Raw genomic sequence first — 15,452 nt, 5'->3', positions numbered from 1 at the left:
TTTATGAGCCCAGGCTGGGGAGACACTATAACTAGGCGATAAGACAAGAGGAATGGGGAAAATGGGCACTGACCACAGATTTGGGGAAGTCAGGTGAATGGGGATCAGCCGCCATGTAGACACTTAAGTCTACGCCACCGCCTTCCCTCTCCCAAGAATTCCTGCCCCCCTCTTAAGGCGCCAGAATACAGGAGCAGCACATTCTTAATGATCTGCATTTGAACCATCTGTAGCATATGCTCACTCCGAGGCTGGCTTCCCAATCCCCCCAAGTACATTCTTGGCCATGTTCCCCAACAGCGAATGGGCGCTCAGGGAAGGGAGTCATTTTGGTCTTTTCCCAAATCAGTAAGAATGTAACCCAGCACAAAGATACGTGTATATGCCATGGCCAAGTGCGATACATTTTACTCCCTTTTGTGTCTTGTCTGAGTAAGAGTGGCTTTACCAACTGTGGCACGGATAATCACTTTAATTCTAGTCTTTGGGGGTTCTGTCCCAGCCTCAGTTTACATGTCAGCTCCTCCGTGCACCCTTCCTTCTTCCCAACAGAACTTCTGCCTCTCCTCTGAAGTCCCTAGTACACACTGGCATTGGTCTGAGCCTTCATACACAGCCCTTGGGGCAGAGATTAGTAGTCTACCTGCTAACGGGGCTGTCATCTGGAAGAAGCTGGGCATTGAGGTTCTGCATTCCTCAGGTGGTGGCCATTCTAAGAAACAGCGAATCCTTTTAGAAAACCAATTCATTTTCTGGGAACCGTGAGGCTAAATTTTGGCCCAGTGTCTTGAAAATATTCCCCAAGATCCAGATTTGAAAAGCAACCATTTATTAGAACCAATACAAGAGTATGAAAAGAGGGAGAAAAGGAGGAAGGCGGTGGAAGGGGAGAGAATGAGGTCTGCATTGGATGTCAGTTGTGGAAACACATAAATGCCTATTTTTTAAACATTTACATTTAAAAGGTGTAACATACATCATTTTCCTTTTTAAAAAAATCAGCCAGACTTGGCTAAAATCAAACCAAGGAAGCACACCCCAAACTCCCCCACAAAACAAAACAAAGTCCATTGAAAATTCACTCTCCCAGTTTCCATCCAGACATCTGGCTCCAAACTGTGATCCATTCTGCTTTGGATGGTACAGAAAGCCACCTTGAAGCAGGGTGAGAGATACGCTCCGGCCTCTGGGGCCAGCCTGGCTCCCAGGCTGTGAGGTTGGCCGAGAGAGGCTCCGGGGCCAGAAATCCGAGTTCTAACTCCTGGCCTGTGGTGGCTGAGCAATCTCTATCATCCAGACCTCCCAAGAGCCACGCTTGGCATTTCCGACGCTGGGTGAAGAACAAGGAGAGAAGTCCGTAAAGGAACATGTAACAGCAGCAAGGGGCCACGACCTTGTGCTTTTTTCATGGGTCCAGGGCTGAGGGTGAGGGAAGGAAAAAAAGGGTCTTGCTGGGGACGGGGACTGGAGCCCCCTGAAACCGAGAAAGAAATGAGGCCCTGAAGCCTATGATTGGGAAAACAAAGTGGGGCCCAGAGAAATCATTCCAAACCAGACCAGTAAAAACCATGTCAGGTCCAGCTAGGGGAAGAGATAACAGATTCTGAATAGAACGGTTTGGATGAAATGTCAAGGAGCATCAACACCCTAGTCTGGGAGTGTTCAATGTAACAATACTCTAAAAATGGTTATTTCCAATGTGGCAATATACATATTCTTCCCTTACACAGGAAACAGGAAGGGGAGGCACACAAGATCGCAGGAGGAAGCTCAGGAACGGATTCCATAGAGATGGCAGGAGGGCTATTGCTGTCCTAAGATCAGATCAGTTGTAAATGTATGGAGAGAGCCAAGAAAGAATGGAATCAAACCTGGCGGGGCCATTCCTGCTCCTGGGGCAGCCTGGATCTCTGCGCTCTGCCCACGGGCACTAGAATCCAGAGAAGAAAGACACCCCTACCTTCTCTGCGGAAAGACAAAGAGAACAGCAAGAGCCTCCCCCACCCCCACTACAATGCCACAATTATTTCTTGGCGGTTAGACTCCAACATTTACGAAAACACTGTCAACATCTGAAATAGCAGCTTCGATGAAGGGTGACTGGAGGGGTAGGGGGCAGGGGCAGGGGAGGATGAGATACAATTTGGCCTGGGTTGCTAAGTAAATTATTCCACTCTTGGAGACGGTTCAGTGAGGACTAAAGCCTGGGCCAGGCTTAGACTTCAGCTCCCAGCATCCACCTACAGATCCTAAAGTACTTTTTGAGCAATTGGCAATGCCTCACACCCCTGTGAGGTAGGTCAGTATTATTGCCCCCATTTAGCAGATGGGGGGGACTGAGGCAGTGAGAGAAAAATGACTTGCCCAAGGTCATCCGCTATGAGTCAGTTGAGGGGGGGTCAGCATCCACACCCAACTCCTGTGCCATGTCCTCCTCAATCAATCACTCCACTTCCTAGAGTGGGTCTTGGACGCCGAAGGTTTACATGACAGAAATGTGTGCAAGTACTCATCCGTTTGCACAAAAGATGTTCTCAAACAACAGACAGCGAGCACCTACCAAGCACCTTGGGACAGGTAAGGAGCTCTGGGGCACAACAGATTAGTCTGTGCTCATAAGAACTCTCTGGTAAAGCAGTGCATATTTGTCAGGAAATCAAATATTCTAGATTTGGCAGATATTTTTTTCCTTTTTTTTGCTATTTAAAGAACCTGTTGATAAGGTGAAAAATGATTTCCCTACCCCACTCAACTCCAATGTGTTTTGCTTAGTGCCAAACATTATATAGGATCAAGTTGACTTGAATCAAGGATTGGGGATAGAGAAGAGGAGCAAGTCCCTGCTTTGGGATGCTAGAGAAAGGCTTCAGGATCAGAAACAGGTGCTAGTCAGAAACCATTGGGTGACCAGAGGGACAGCAAAGAGCTGGACTGCGGTGCTCTCCACAAGGAGCTGGATCTCTGGACAAAGCTGAGCAGGGCACGGACGGGCCAGCGCGGCCTGTCCCTACCCGAGAGAAGAGACATCCTTCCTTCTGTACATCTCATCTCACGTTAGGGTGGCATTTTCAAACCAACTAAAGAGCAACAGCACATAATGAAAGCTTGTGATGGGCTAAGCTGCTTTCAAATTTACCTGGGGCCTTTGACCTAACTTCTTAGAGGGGGTCATTCAGTCTAAAACATGAAATCTGTCTACAACATCCTAGAATTCCAAGAGGTCAACCAGCTTTAACTCAAACAGCTCTCGTGATGGGCACCTCACTAGTTCACGAGGCAGTGTATTTCTCCCCAAGTAGACATTCTTTTCTTCTCAAGCAATCTTTTAGCAATAAAGACAAAAGGCAAAAAGCAGCTAATCGTGTTTCTTCAGATCAACTCTGAATGGTGGAGTGAGAAATCTTATCTCTGGTAAAAATATCATGTCCACAGGTTCTAACTTGGAACACCAAGGCCAGCCTCAAAAAGGGCTGCTAACATGACAACTCCAACTGGGTGAATCACACTATCACGGCTTTCTGTCCCTTTCAATTCCCCCAATGTCCAGCTGGGGTCTGTACACAGCGGAGCTATTTGGGAAACACCAGTTCCAGGAAGGTCAATCAACAAATCCTTGTAAGATCTAGACATGAACACTTTTGGATTGGGGTGCTGAGAAAGTCTGATACAAGGATGACCCCACTGACTAGTCTCAGCCCGTTGGGACAGTAACATCCCCTCCAGCATGAGCTGGACTTCCTTGGGTTTGCATCAGAATTGTTGGGTCACACCCCAAAACAGTGCATAATAAGATGGGAAGTTCATCAGATTCAATTTGGTCTAATTTCTCAATAATAGTTTCCTATTAGATTTTCCGATTAATACTGAAGGTTCTTACTGAGCCTGCAATAATGAGGTTTTGATCTATTGTGACATTAATGTCCACAATCAGTTGACTTTGAAATGTCTTAATTAATGGCTCTTTCTGTGTAGGCTGCCTGTGAGCACAGGTTTCTCTAGTGATTGCCCTCACCTTCCTCTACACCTTGTTTCAAAATGCCTTCCCCTTGCTATCCTTAAAGGCAATAAATAGGCCCTAGGAGTGCTGCCTCCCACAAAGCAAGAGTTAGATGGAAAAGACTGCTCCAGGAGAAGGGCTAAAGCAACATGAAAACAAAGATGGGAGAAAAAAGGCAAAAGAACACGCGTTCACTGTGAGGAAAATAACCAGTCACTGATGACATTTAGAGCAGCAATGACACAAGCTGAAGAACTTATTTTGATAAAATGAGGTAGATTAAAACCCAAGAAATTCAGATGAAGAGAAAAGAAACGAAATATTTTGCAATCTTCACCCATTCAAGGAGCAGAGCAGCTTACTTGTGAATAATCCATGTTCCCATTTCTCTTTCCTTCTTGTTTTCAGGCCTTCTAACCAATCTTAAAAAAATTTTTTTAAGGAAAGGAATTATTAAAAGGGTGACGAGTAGCTCTGGTAAAAGGTTTGTCAAGGAATCAAAGTTGTTATCATCTACCAAAGGGACACACTTGACCATTCAATAAAATAAATGCTTTTTACAAACCAGAACATTAGCTACAATGGGGTTTGGGTAAATGTGGCAGTTACTGAGCATCTGTCACACACAAAGCACTATATATACTAGGTCCTATGACAGACACACATACAAAAGTGTAAGACAAAATCCCTGTCTGTATGGAATCTAACTCTGCCCAGAATGACCCTTGGTCAAGGAGATTCAACTGGAACCCCTTCAGTCTGGGACAAAGATGAAGGACTCCCATTTCACCAAAAAGCTGTTAAGTCCTCTCTTCCAAAAATGAAAACATTTTCTAGCCTTGAGTTACCTTCATTTTTTTAAGAGATCACAGATATGGTCTGTGACCAGCTTAAGCACAACTGATAAGTAGACACTACTCACAAAAAGGCCAATATCATAGGTTGAATTCCTGATTGGGATAGTTAGTGTCCCTCTATTCCAAGGTTACAGGTTGCAATAGACCCTGACACAGAGCCAACATCTTGTAAATATATGCCACTGGTAACAAAGGACTAGTCAAGAGAATGAAAGGATTAGTGCAAATCCATCACCACTAGTGGAGAAAATTTTTAAAAACCTCAACATACAGACTCAATTGACAGAAGGTTAGTGAGTAAATTCCAATTATTTTGCTACTCAAACCAGAGTTCTCTGACCCTTGAATACTCCATCTGATCCATAAGGCACTCTTTCATCACCTCAAAACCTCAATGAGTTGGGCTCTGAGGAGATAAGGCCAAAAATACCTTAAGGAACAAATGAAATCAAATGAAGTTTTTCTAAAAACAATGGAGAAGGGTACTGAGCTTGGGCTCCCTCCCTGTAAAAGGAAATACCAAATGCACTCCAGCAGCCTTCAGTCCAGACCACCAGGAATCTAGGGCAGGGCTACAAATGGAAAGACCTGTAATCTGAGAAGTGAGCAACCCACAGCACTCATCTGTCCTTATAAAGTCAATATGATGGTGGAGCAGACCCAGCGTGAAACTTCCTATTACCTGGAAAGTAGACTAGACAATGCTCCAGCAAGGTTGACAAAATAGTTTTCATTTCCTCTAATCCCAAACCTAAGCCCCAAAACAATGAAGAAATGCTTCCCCCCTCCCCTTAATCCCTTTTACTACCAGACCTAGAGATACCCACTACCCACCCAGCACTATAGATCCTTGTTTCCCCAGAGATTTCCATGAAGACACAAATGTAAGGGATTAAGAAGGACTTTTCATTTCAGAGGGGACTAGTCCTGCCACCTAATTTGCAGCTACTCTAAACCAGTGGTCAAAATCCATCTTTTTCTTGGGGTCAAGAAAATAGTTTGAATGATTCCTCTGGCCCAAGTGTTTATGGTGCACCCAAGTCTTTATGATTTTGGCCTAATAAGAAGAGATGACTGCAGGGTGGGTTTTGTCAGAGCAGGACAGTAAAGAAGCTGAGAGGATTCTGCAAGTTAAGAATGCAGGAGGATAACCTTAAAAGATGCAGGCTACACTACCAGACAGTCTTACCATTCAGCCATGGTTTCACAATTAAGCCCACCTGAGAGGAAAGGCCAAGCAGTTCCTAAAAAGATGCTAACTCAAGCTGGAGCACCAGCAGTCCCATCAGAGGATGCCTCCCTTGGCTTTGATAGGACAGGACTCAGAGCAGACTGACCCCAAAACCACTGAGAAAATGAAGAGAGAAGAGTCACCTTTGTGGCTTCTTAGTGATGCTGATTATCTACCCAATTGGAGGACATCATGTCTGTTAGAGATGATTCTGCCCCAGCTCCAGGCATATTCACTACAAAGATGGGTAATATGGCATCTTATATGGCACAAGGCAAACATTGTCTCTAGAAGAGAGCTGACAAAATTTGGATCAAAATAACCTTGTTATCCCTGGCTCCATAAAACAGCATAGACATGTGGCAACAACTCAACCCTCTACCAGTCACAAGAGACAAATGTCCAGCCTCCTGTATCAGAGGCCCTTCTTGGATAACTGAATCATTCTCCAGGTGGTAATGCTGAGGATATCCACCTAACCTCTAATGTGATGACACAAGTCACAGCATCTCAAGTGCCATCTACAAAGCACCATTTCCAGGTGTCAAGCAGACAACCAAAAGCTAGAGGCAATGCCTTTAGTGGCATAATCTAGGAACACAGAATGCAATCAAGTACATTTAGATCCTTGAGAATGTCTTGAAAGCTAGAGCAAGAATCTCAGTGAGCAGGAGGCAAGCGACTTCCTAGGACAGACAAGAACTGGATTTCTGGTTAGAAGGGGGCAAAGGATTGTCTCCTCTCAAACTCAAGACTGCTTCTATTTCTGCTGGTAGTCTAACAGCTGGGGCAGTTTAAGATCTCAACATGGGGGCCATCTGCCTGTCCACTGACTGCTCCATCCCCCTCCACTTATTCCATTTGGCTGGGGGGGAGGGGTGCTTGAGAGGAAACTGGGAGACTTAGAAGTCTGGTTATTAGGAAGGATCATGACTTTTGAATGACAACTAGAGTCCAACACATTTTTAACATCTAAGACCCAGGCATGAAAGTATTTAAGCCACAGATATTAACTTCTCCAAGGGCACAGAATTCCAGGAAAACGTGCTCCTACTTGAAACTACTTTCTCTAGGGCCAAGAAAGCCTACACCAGCTGCTTTGCTGTTAAAAAAAAAATGCTAGGGTGGTGGGCATGGGCAGACATCTGCTGCTGAAGCTCTGACAGCAATCCTTCTTCCTTCTATAAAAGGGAAAGAGGGAAGGGAGGCTGGAGCCAGTCACCTAGCCTAGGGCTATGGCCTCCCTACATTCCTGAAAAACCAGTTATCACAGAGTTGGGGGTGAAAGCAATACAGACAAAGATCCAGTGTGGCACTGGGATCCAACAGAAGGGAGAAGTAGCAGGACACACGGTAAAGAAGTGAGGAGCAGTGTCTGACCTGGGAATCATTTGTCAGAACCACCCCTGCCTGCCTGCCTGCCTGCCTGCCTTCCACCCAGGTCAAGTATGATCAACTCTTAATGGTTCTTGTGCCTGAATTGTTTCTGTTGCTGCAAGGGGAGAGAAGAGATGAAAACCCTCCAGTTGCTGGAGGCCCAGAATTTCCTGTTCTTACCAAATCCCGCTGCCTCAGATAGGGAAACACCCAAGTGTCATCATTCCAGTCTACCAGACTGCTACAGAAAGAAACACCGTCTTCTCTATAGTGTGGTACAGTCTGGTGTTTGTGATAATTTATAGAAATGCACAGAACTCCAACCAGCAGTTTAACTTACAGGCAACTGAGATCAAAAACACTACAAATCAATGCATGATTTGTGCATGATCTGAGATCCACAGATTAGAAATTGATCTATTTCCCCTTACTCTGAACAATCGTCAACAATGGTAGAAATGTTCCTGGTCAGAGAGCTGAGTATGTTTAACACCCCCCCCCCCCAGCTGATTCCTAGAATTAAGGCTAATTCTCACATTTATTTCTATTTCCATGGAACTAGGACCGTAATCAGGATCCTTAAGTTCTCACCTTGACTTGATCTGCTAAACCCTAAATCTACAAAGAGAAAAGGAAGTGTCTTCTTTCTTAGGCTGGGAGGAAGGAAAGAAAGGTAGGATCAGGATATAACCACACTCCCAAAGGGGATCCTACTTTGATGGGGAAGTCAACAGGAGGTTGTGTCAAGATGCAAATGTCTAGCCACCTCTGCCCAGCTAGTTCCTTAAAAGTGCCACATTCCAGAAAACAAGAGGAAATCCCATTAAAAAAATAAAGGAAAAATAGAGAAGCCAATGGCTTTTCTCTGAGAGCTTCCCCTTTATTCATTTAATAATGGTGTGTGGAGTATTGAGTGTAAGAGACCTAGTTTCCTTAGGACTGGGTAAGGAGAACAAAGGATGTTGGGGGAATGGTTTGAAGCCTCTTTGGTGGTTAACAAGAATGCTTTGGGAGGCTACAAGAATTGGCAGTGATGGAGACAGGGAGGGAGGGGGAGAGAGAGACAGAGAGAAGGGGAGAGAGACAGAGACAGAGAGAATGAAAAAGAGAATATCCAGGATCTTGGCACCAGCACCAGGCAGTCACTCACACCTACATAAATACACAGACCAGATAAGAGGAAGAGAAGGGAGCAATATATATACCGCACGTTAATAATAAAAAAATGAACTAGATTTTCTCCCCATCCACATGCACTACAGCTAACAATCCAAACTGTTAACAATCCTGTCACTTTGGACTCTTTTGCAGAAACAAACAAAGCCTGCTAAAAGACATGAGTTGAGGGGTCCGAGGTACTTCAAGAAAAATCTTTCCATTTCCAGGGCCCCAAGTGTTTCTATTGGGAGGCTAGCGAGTAAGGCCTATGTGACCTCACTGGGCACACTGTATCCTAGGGGGTTGGGGAAAGCCTAGCAGGTAGGCAGTTGCTAGTGGCTGTATAAAAAAATCAGGCCAAGTATAACCTGCAAAATCTCCAAATTCCCCATCCTATCCCAACCTCGATGTGATTCTGCAGCCTGTTGGTCATCAACACACTGAATGAAACCAAAGCCAATAACTAAAATGATCATCATTGTAACAAAACCCTCAAATCTAATCCTGACAAAGATCAAGACTCTAGGGTGATTAAAAAGTTAAACATCATCTTCTGGGCAAAGAGGGGGGTGGGAGTAGGGGTACGGGAAGTCAGGGCAAAGGGAGAATGGGGTGGGTTACACACAGTATGTATGTAAATGGCTGGTCTTCACTACAGACACATCATGAATCAGACCATCAGGTATGTGATGAGAGAACCAATACCAACATCTCTTGTGTGGGGCACAGTAATAAGCACGTTTTTATGAATGGGTTTAGGGTAGAGGGTGGTGGGGCTGGAAGGGAGAGGGAAGGGAAAGGGGAAGTGAATGTGTTATATACAAAGAGAAATGGCAGAGGCCACCCCTGCTTTAGCTCTTGGCTGTTTCTTTCTCTTTGTTTTCTGCATCCTCAGGATATGCATGCCACGTCAGTCTCTCTTCATAAAATGCTATCACAATCTGTGGGCATTTTACATTGGCTTCCTTTGCGAGGACCAGGTCTGCTTCATCGGTGTCTTTCCTGGAGAGAGAAAATGAGCTTAAGGACACAGACAGAAAATGCTTCCAAACAAGGGCTGTGACAATGGCAAGCGGCTTCCAAATGACAGAAGGGACAATTCTCATTTTGCAAACAGAGAAAATGTGGTTCAGAAAGGAAGGTATCAACCGCTTGTTCTCTGGACTATTAACGCCAAATGGAAAGCAGAGGCTTAATATTTTGAAAGGCAAATTTAAAAGACAGAAACTCAAGAAAACATAGCCCAGACATGTCATGAGTCCTGCATTGTACCTAGTCTCCAAAGTGGGAAGAGGAGTAGGAGTGGGGGATTCAGGGATGTTTGCAAGTGACAATACTGGCTGTTCAAGAGTACTGGAAATTTCAAGCTTATTATACTTACAACCTCATCACAACAGACTTACTCTAATAACTAGAAACAAAGAATTAGGCCCGAACCCTAAATTGTTCATGTTGAACAGTCCTTATTTTCTTATCACATAGTTCTCTATTTTCTAAACACAAGGCCAACATCTCATGATAAAAAAACTCACAGGTCATGCCCTGCCTAGGGTCATATTAAAACTATTAGCATTGATGGAGGAAGGGTCACAGAAAACAAAAGGAGATGGAAACACAACTCAGTCAATATCACACTTTTTCAGAAATGGGGCAAGTTGGGGGAAATCTCTCTAAGAATTAGCTAAAAATAAGATTTTGGTTAAAGATGAATTTCCATCAGCCTAGATAAGCCTACTCCCAGGGATAACCAAGAGCTAGCTATAGTGCTTCAATATTTTTCTTGTACTGTAGTGATGAGATTCTTCTGAAAGGCCAGCAAATGTTCCACCTTCCCAGTTTTACAGATGAACCAATCATTCAAGCAGGAGAGCAAGAGGTTAGAGAATGCAAACATTTGTGCATAAGGAAAGCCTACTTAGGGCAGGGCCTCAAGTTTGGACTTTAAGTAGAAAAATGAGTTAATCTGACTTAAAAACCACAGGGAGCAGATGTGGTTGAATAAGAAGGGACAGTCTCTACCAATTCCTCTCCATAGACTATAGAAGCTCTTCAAACACAGGCCTCTAGGTAATTTAGTACCAGCTCTTCCATCAGATAATATATTAAGCCTACTGATTAAACCACTTTTAAGGTAATTAGCTTCCTTCGTGGTACTCAAGCTGGAATGCTTAGAGACCAGACTTCATCTTGAGCCCAGAGCACTTCGAAACAGAAAGAAGGCAGTGTCCGGTGAGGGACATATCATCAATCACCTTAACTCGAAGCTGGAACAGAGGTATGGGGAAGTACCACACTTTCGGCTAAGAGCCATTCCCTCTTTCAGATGAGATAACTATGAACAGTACTGGCCTTAATAATGCTGATTGCAAAAACAGTTCTTTTCTTTTTCATCTTTTCATCTGAAAATCTCTTCCTTAATAATGGCTGGAGGCCCCAGGAAACCTTGCCTTCTCCAATGCCACACCAGCTCTCATGATAGAGACTTGCTCTGGCCACAAAAAAAGACTAATTATATAATACGACACAAATAGACACCCTGGTAAGTAGCATGTGCTTTACTGGAAGAATTTGTCCTGAGAGTGAAGCGGGAGGATTTCCTTAACATTCCTAGACCAGAACTGCCCTGATCATGACAAGAAGGCAATTCAATCTGAGGGACTCTCTAAGGACATCAAAAGAATCCTGAAGATGATCAATATTCCTGAGTTCAGAAATTCTAAATGCTGCTCTACACTGCATATACATTTAAGTTGGTTTGTACAAAAATATTCATAGCTGCGCTCTTTGTGGTGACAAAAAAAATTGGAAAATGAGGGGATGCCCTTCAATTGGGGAATGGCTGAACGGTATCTGTTGGTGATAGAAGACTATTGTGCTCAAAAGAATAATAAAGTGGAGGAATTCCATGTGAACTGAAACAGCCTCCAGGAACTGATGCAGAGCGAAAGGAACAGACTCAGGAGAATGTTGTACAGAGATGGATACACTGTGGCACAATAGAATGTAATGGACTTCTTTACTAGCAGTAATGCAATGATCTAGGACAATTTGGAGGGACTTATGAGAAAGAACGCTATTCACATCCAGAGAAAGAACTGTGGGAGTAGAAACACAGAAGAAAGACATTTCCTTGATCACATGGTTTGATGGGGATATAATTGGGGATGTAGACTCTAAGTGATCACCCTAGTGCAAATATGAATAATATAGAAATAGGTCTTTACACATGTAAAATCCAGTGGAAATGTGTGTGGGCTATGGGAGGGAGTTGGGAGGAGGGGAGGGAAAGAATCATTTAACCATAGAAAAGCATTCTAAATTAATTAAATTTAAAATAAATAAATGAATATTTAAGTGGTGACAAAAACTACTTTCTGTCTGCCAGAACACAGGACAATGCCTTTGGCACAGTGATAGTAGAGACTTAGTAAACACTTGCTTGGTTGACCTACAGAGACCAAAACTCTCACCATTTCATTAGGAACATTAAATCTCCACAGGAATCTGTTGCCCCGATGATCTTTTCTGGCTCCAGTCCTCTCTCAAAGCCTCGGGCAATATCATTGCTCTGCTACAAACAAAAAAATGAAGGCATCACAATTTGGGAGAAAGAATACTACTATTTCTCTGACTTACCAAGAGCAACCTAAGTTAACTTCTTTTTATTTCTATAATTCTGAGGAGACACTTGATTCCATTCAGTTGTTGTTAACACTATTCATGGCCCCTTTTGGGATTTTCTTGGCAAAGACAATGGAGTAGTTTGTTATTTCTTCTCCAAGTCATTTTACAGATGAGGAAACTGAGGTGAACAGGGTTAAATGACTTGCCCAGAGTCAAGGATCGAGTGTCTGGGGCCGTATCTGAACTCAGGTTTTCCTGACTCCAGGCCTGGCACCCTATCTGCTGCATCACTTCAACACTCCACTTCCATTCAGTAGATCTCTATTAAACATTTACTACATGTAAGAGACTGCAGTCTGGATCAATGGTTCATTGAGATTGGATTATGCATAAGGCCATTTTATAAGAAGGCAGGACAGCCTTCAAAAGTTTGAGGTGCCAAATAGCCCTTGATTCCTCTGATAAGAAATTTAAAATATATCATGAATGAGCTCTCTAAGGTTACTCTCTGCTACATGAGGAGTACCTTTCATTTATTCATTCATTTATTTATTTATTTTCACACCAATGCAGAAACAATTTTCAACATTTGTTCCTCAAAACTCCAAATTCTCCTTTTCCCCTCCCTGAGATGGCAAGCAATTTAATACAGGTTATATATATGCAATCATGCAAAACACATTCCTTCAAATTCAAACCTCACACATTTCAGCCATCTCATTCTGAGCTTTCATCTTTATGGAATGAAATGCCCTTCCTCAACAGGGAAGTGGTCAAAGACCAAAGTTTTCAAAAGGAAAAAAAATGCAATTAAAAATATTTTTTTAAAAAGCGAATTGTCAACAACCATATTAAAAAAATGGTCCCAATGAATAATATGAAATTAAACCCTTCTGAGGTTTCGTCTTATACCCATCACATTGACGAGGATGTGAAAAGATAGAAATAGTCAATGTTGAAAATCAGTCCACCAAATACAACATTGGCAGAACTGTGAAGTCCAACCGTCCTGGAAAACAACTTAAGAGTTACAGGAGAAAAGTCATAAGACTATTCATATCCACAGATCTTATTACTGGGAAAAGATCCACCTTGTTCTCTCCCCCTTCCCCCAAACCACAAGGAAATCAATGATAAGGAACGTCCCATATACACCAAAGTATTCAGAATAAGACCTTTAGAGTGGCAAAAACAACTGGAGAGACATACCGATTGAGGAATGACTGAACTCACTGGGATATATGAATGTGATAAAATAGGATAATCTTTGTGTTTAGAAAATGAGTCAGGAGAGAAACATTAAGGTTTGTTTCAATTGATAAATGAAGAAAACAGAATCAGAAGAACAATATGCCAATGATTAATAATTTGAATGAAAAAATCTGCTTGAAAACATAACAAGTCAGATTAAATGCAATGCCCCATCTTAATTCTCAGGGACCAATGAGAAAATTCATTTCTCCTCTTAACAGTGCTACTATAAGAATGGGCACAGGATTTATGACACTAAGACACAGAGACACCTATATCCGATTACACTCTATTCTCTCTGTGTCTCTGTGTCCACCTGACCCCAATCCCCTTCTGGTCCTATTCTACATTCCAGGATGGAGAGGTATATGGAGTAGGAGGGATGAGATCACGGTTAATTCTCCAGGGTTGACTGAAATGCAATGCTCTTTCCAGTACATTCTCAACCGCCAGCTCTAGTTGCAAACCTAGCTGTTAGTAAGTTGATGGTTGAGAGTCACAGACCATGAATTTTTTAAAAGCTCATTTTCAAGTTGGTTACAGGATTATAATTGTTAACCTATTGAGTAGCAACATGGAACCAGATTTGAAGAGTATACCTGAAAAAGCAAAATCTCTAGTGTTTCATTTTCATAATAAAATCTTTAATTTGATACTAATTTCTCCCTCTTCTGGGAGAGACAAAGCATAAAGGATTCAGAAGGTCCCAATAGAACCTTCATTTGAGAAGGAAATTCCATGGATCAAGGGGAGATGTGGGCTCTTAGAATATAGCTCTTGTTTTGTGGGGAGCAGGGGTGAAGGGGAGAAGGTTCCCAGATGTGCACACAGCTGCTCACAGCTGGAATGCTGGCACAGGGACTGAGCTGTAAATCATAGCAGGCGGCTGAAAACAGTTTGCCACATAGGGAGGGAAGAAGAAAAAAAATGAAAGAAAAATGTTCAAGCTGCTAAAAAGGAGTTGAGGCGAGGAAAATGCTAAAATCATCACACAGGCAGTAATCTTAAATCAGGCATAATGCCGACTAACAAATTTCTTCTGTGGTGGTTTAAGGAAAGAAATGCAATCCCCTCCAGTACCTTTAAAACACACACTCACAGATCATTCCAGCTGCCTGCCATGTGCCAGCACTACTGAAAATGCTGCCAGGGGCCCCCAGATGAGAGGTGAGAGACAGAGGATGGCTGAGGGTTGTTTTCAAGGTCGGCTCCACTCTGAATCTGGCCCAGCTAACACTTGGTGCCCTGGCCAGTGGCTCAAGGCCAAGCTATTTCTTTTAGTATGGCCACATTAGGCTGAGAAAACAGCAGTGGCCAACCAATGGCTTGTTAAGAAGCTGAGTGCCAGGCACTTTTTGCTCCTCTGACTTTACCCAAGCATAAGATGGATTATTAAGAGAATCCCCTCTCTGCTAACCTTTGCCTGCCAACAGATTTCCCTTTCTTCAGAGAGAAGGAAGACACAATGTTACCCTAGTAACATGCCATGATGATGTCCAAATCTGTTAGAATAGGGAATGGATGGCTCTTCAAATAAGGTAGTAAACAGGGAAAATGTAAAGGGGGACAAGTAAGCATACACAGCCCATTCCTATTTGTGGAGCCTCTTACTTCGAATTCATTTAAGTTCTGGGTAAAGTCAATCTCTTTTCCTCTCCTACCAAGAACCAAGAATTACTTTGGTCCTTATATAAAGGCCATCTATAAGATAAATTCCTACCAGATCACTTAAAAATGCTGAAGACTACAACACCTTAGAAATGTTTACCACTTTCTTGGACTAAAAACTGGTGGATCTTTAAAAGATACCTGCATTGCTCTTCTCTAAGCATTTGGGGAGAATGTGAAGAAAGGAGGAATGGCGGTATCATTAAAAGTCACATACTTAAGAGTAATGGAAAAGAAGGAAAAAATGACTTCAAACAACTGCTTTCTTCTAGAGTTCCCAAATTAGGGA

The 15,452-nt window shown here is 43.0% G+C and overlaps 1 protein-coding gene across 6 annotated transcripts in view; it reads right to left on the bottom strand.

Moving 5' to 3' along the window:
* Positions 1–812: 812 nt before the first annotated feature.
* CBX5 (chromobox 5) overlaps positions 813–15,452 on the bottom strand; it is a 37,492-nt gene continuing 22,852 nt past the window's right edge. For 4 of the 6 annotated variants that reach the window (XM_056798008.1, XM_056798010.1, XM_056798011.1 and 1 more), the window contains 2 exons: positions 12,091–12,191; positions 813–9,622 (listed from right to left, as the gene is read on the bottom strand). In XM_056798008.1, coding sequence (XP_056653986.1) covers positions 9,472–9,622; positions 12,091–12,191 — 252 coding nt within the window. In that variant the 3' untranslated portion in view covers positions 813–9,471. The remainder of the gene's footprint in view (positions 9,623–12,090; positions 12,192–15,452) is intronic. The other 2 variants (XM_056798012.1, XM_056798013.1) reach the window with 1 other exon arrangement.

Source organism: Monodelphis domestica, chromosome 5 (genome assembly GCF_027887165.1).
Source record: "Monodelphis domestica isolate mMonDom1 chromosome 5, mMonDom1.pri, whole genome shotgun sequence".
Classification (NCBI taxonomy): Eukaryota; Metazoa; Chordata; class Mammalia; order Didelphimorphia; family Didelphidae; genus Monodelphis; species Monodelphis domestica.
This window is presented reverse-complemented; position numbering and strand designations above follow the sequence as displayed.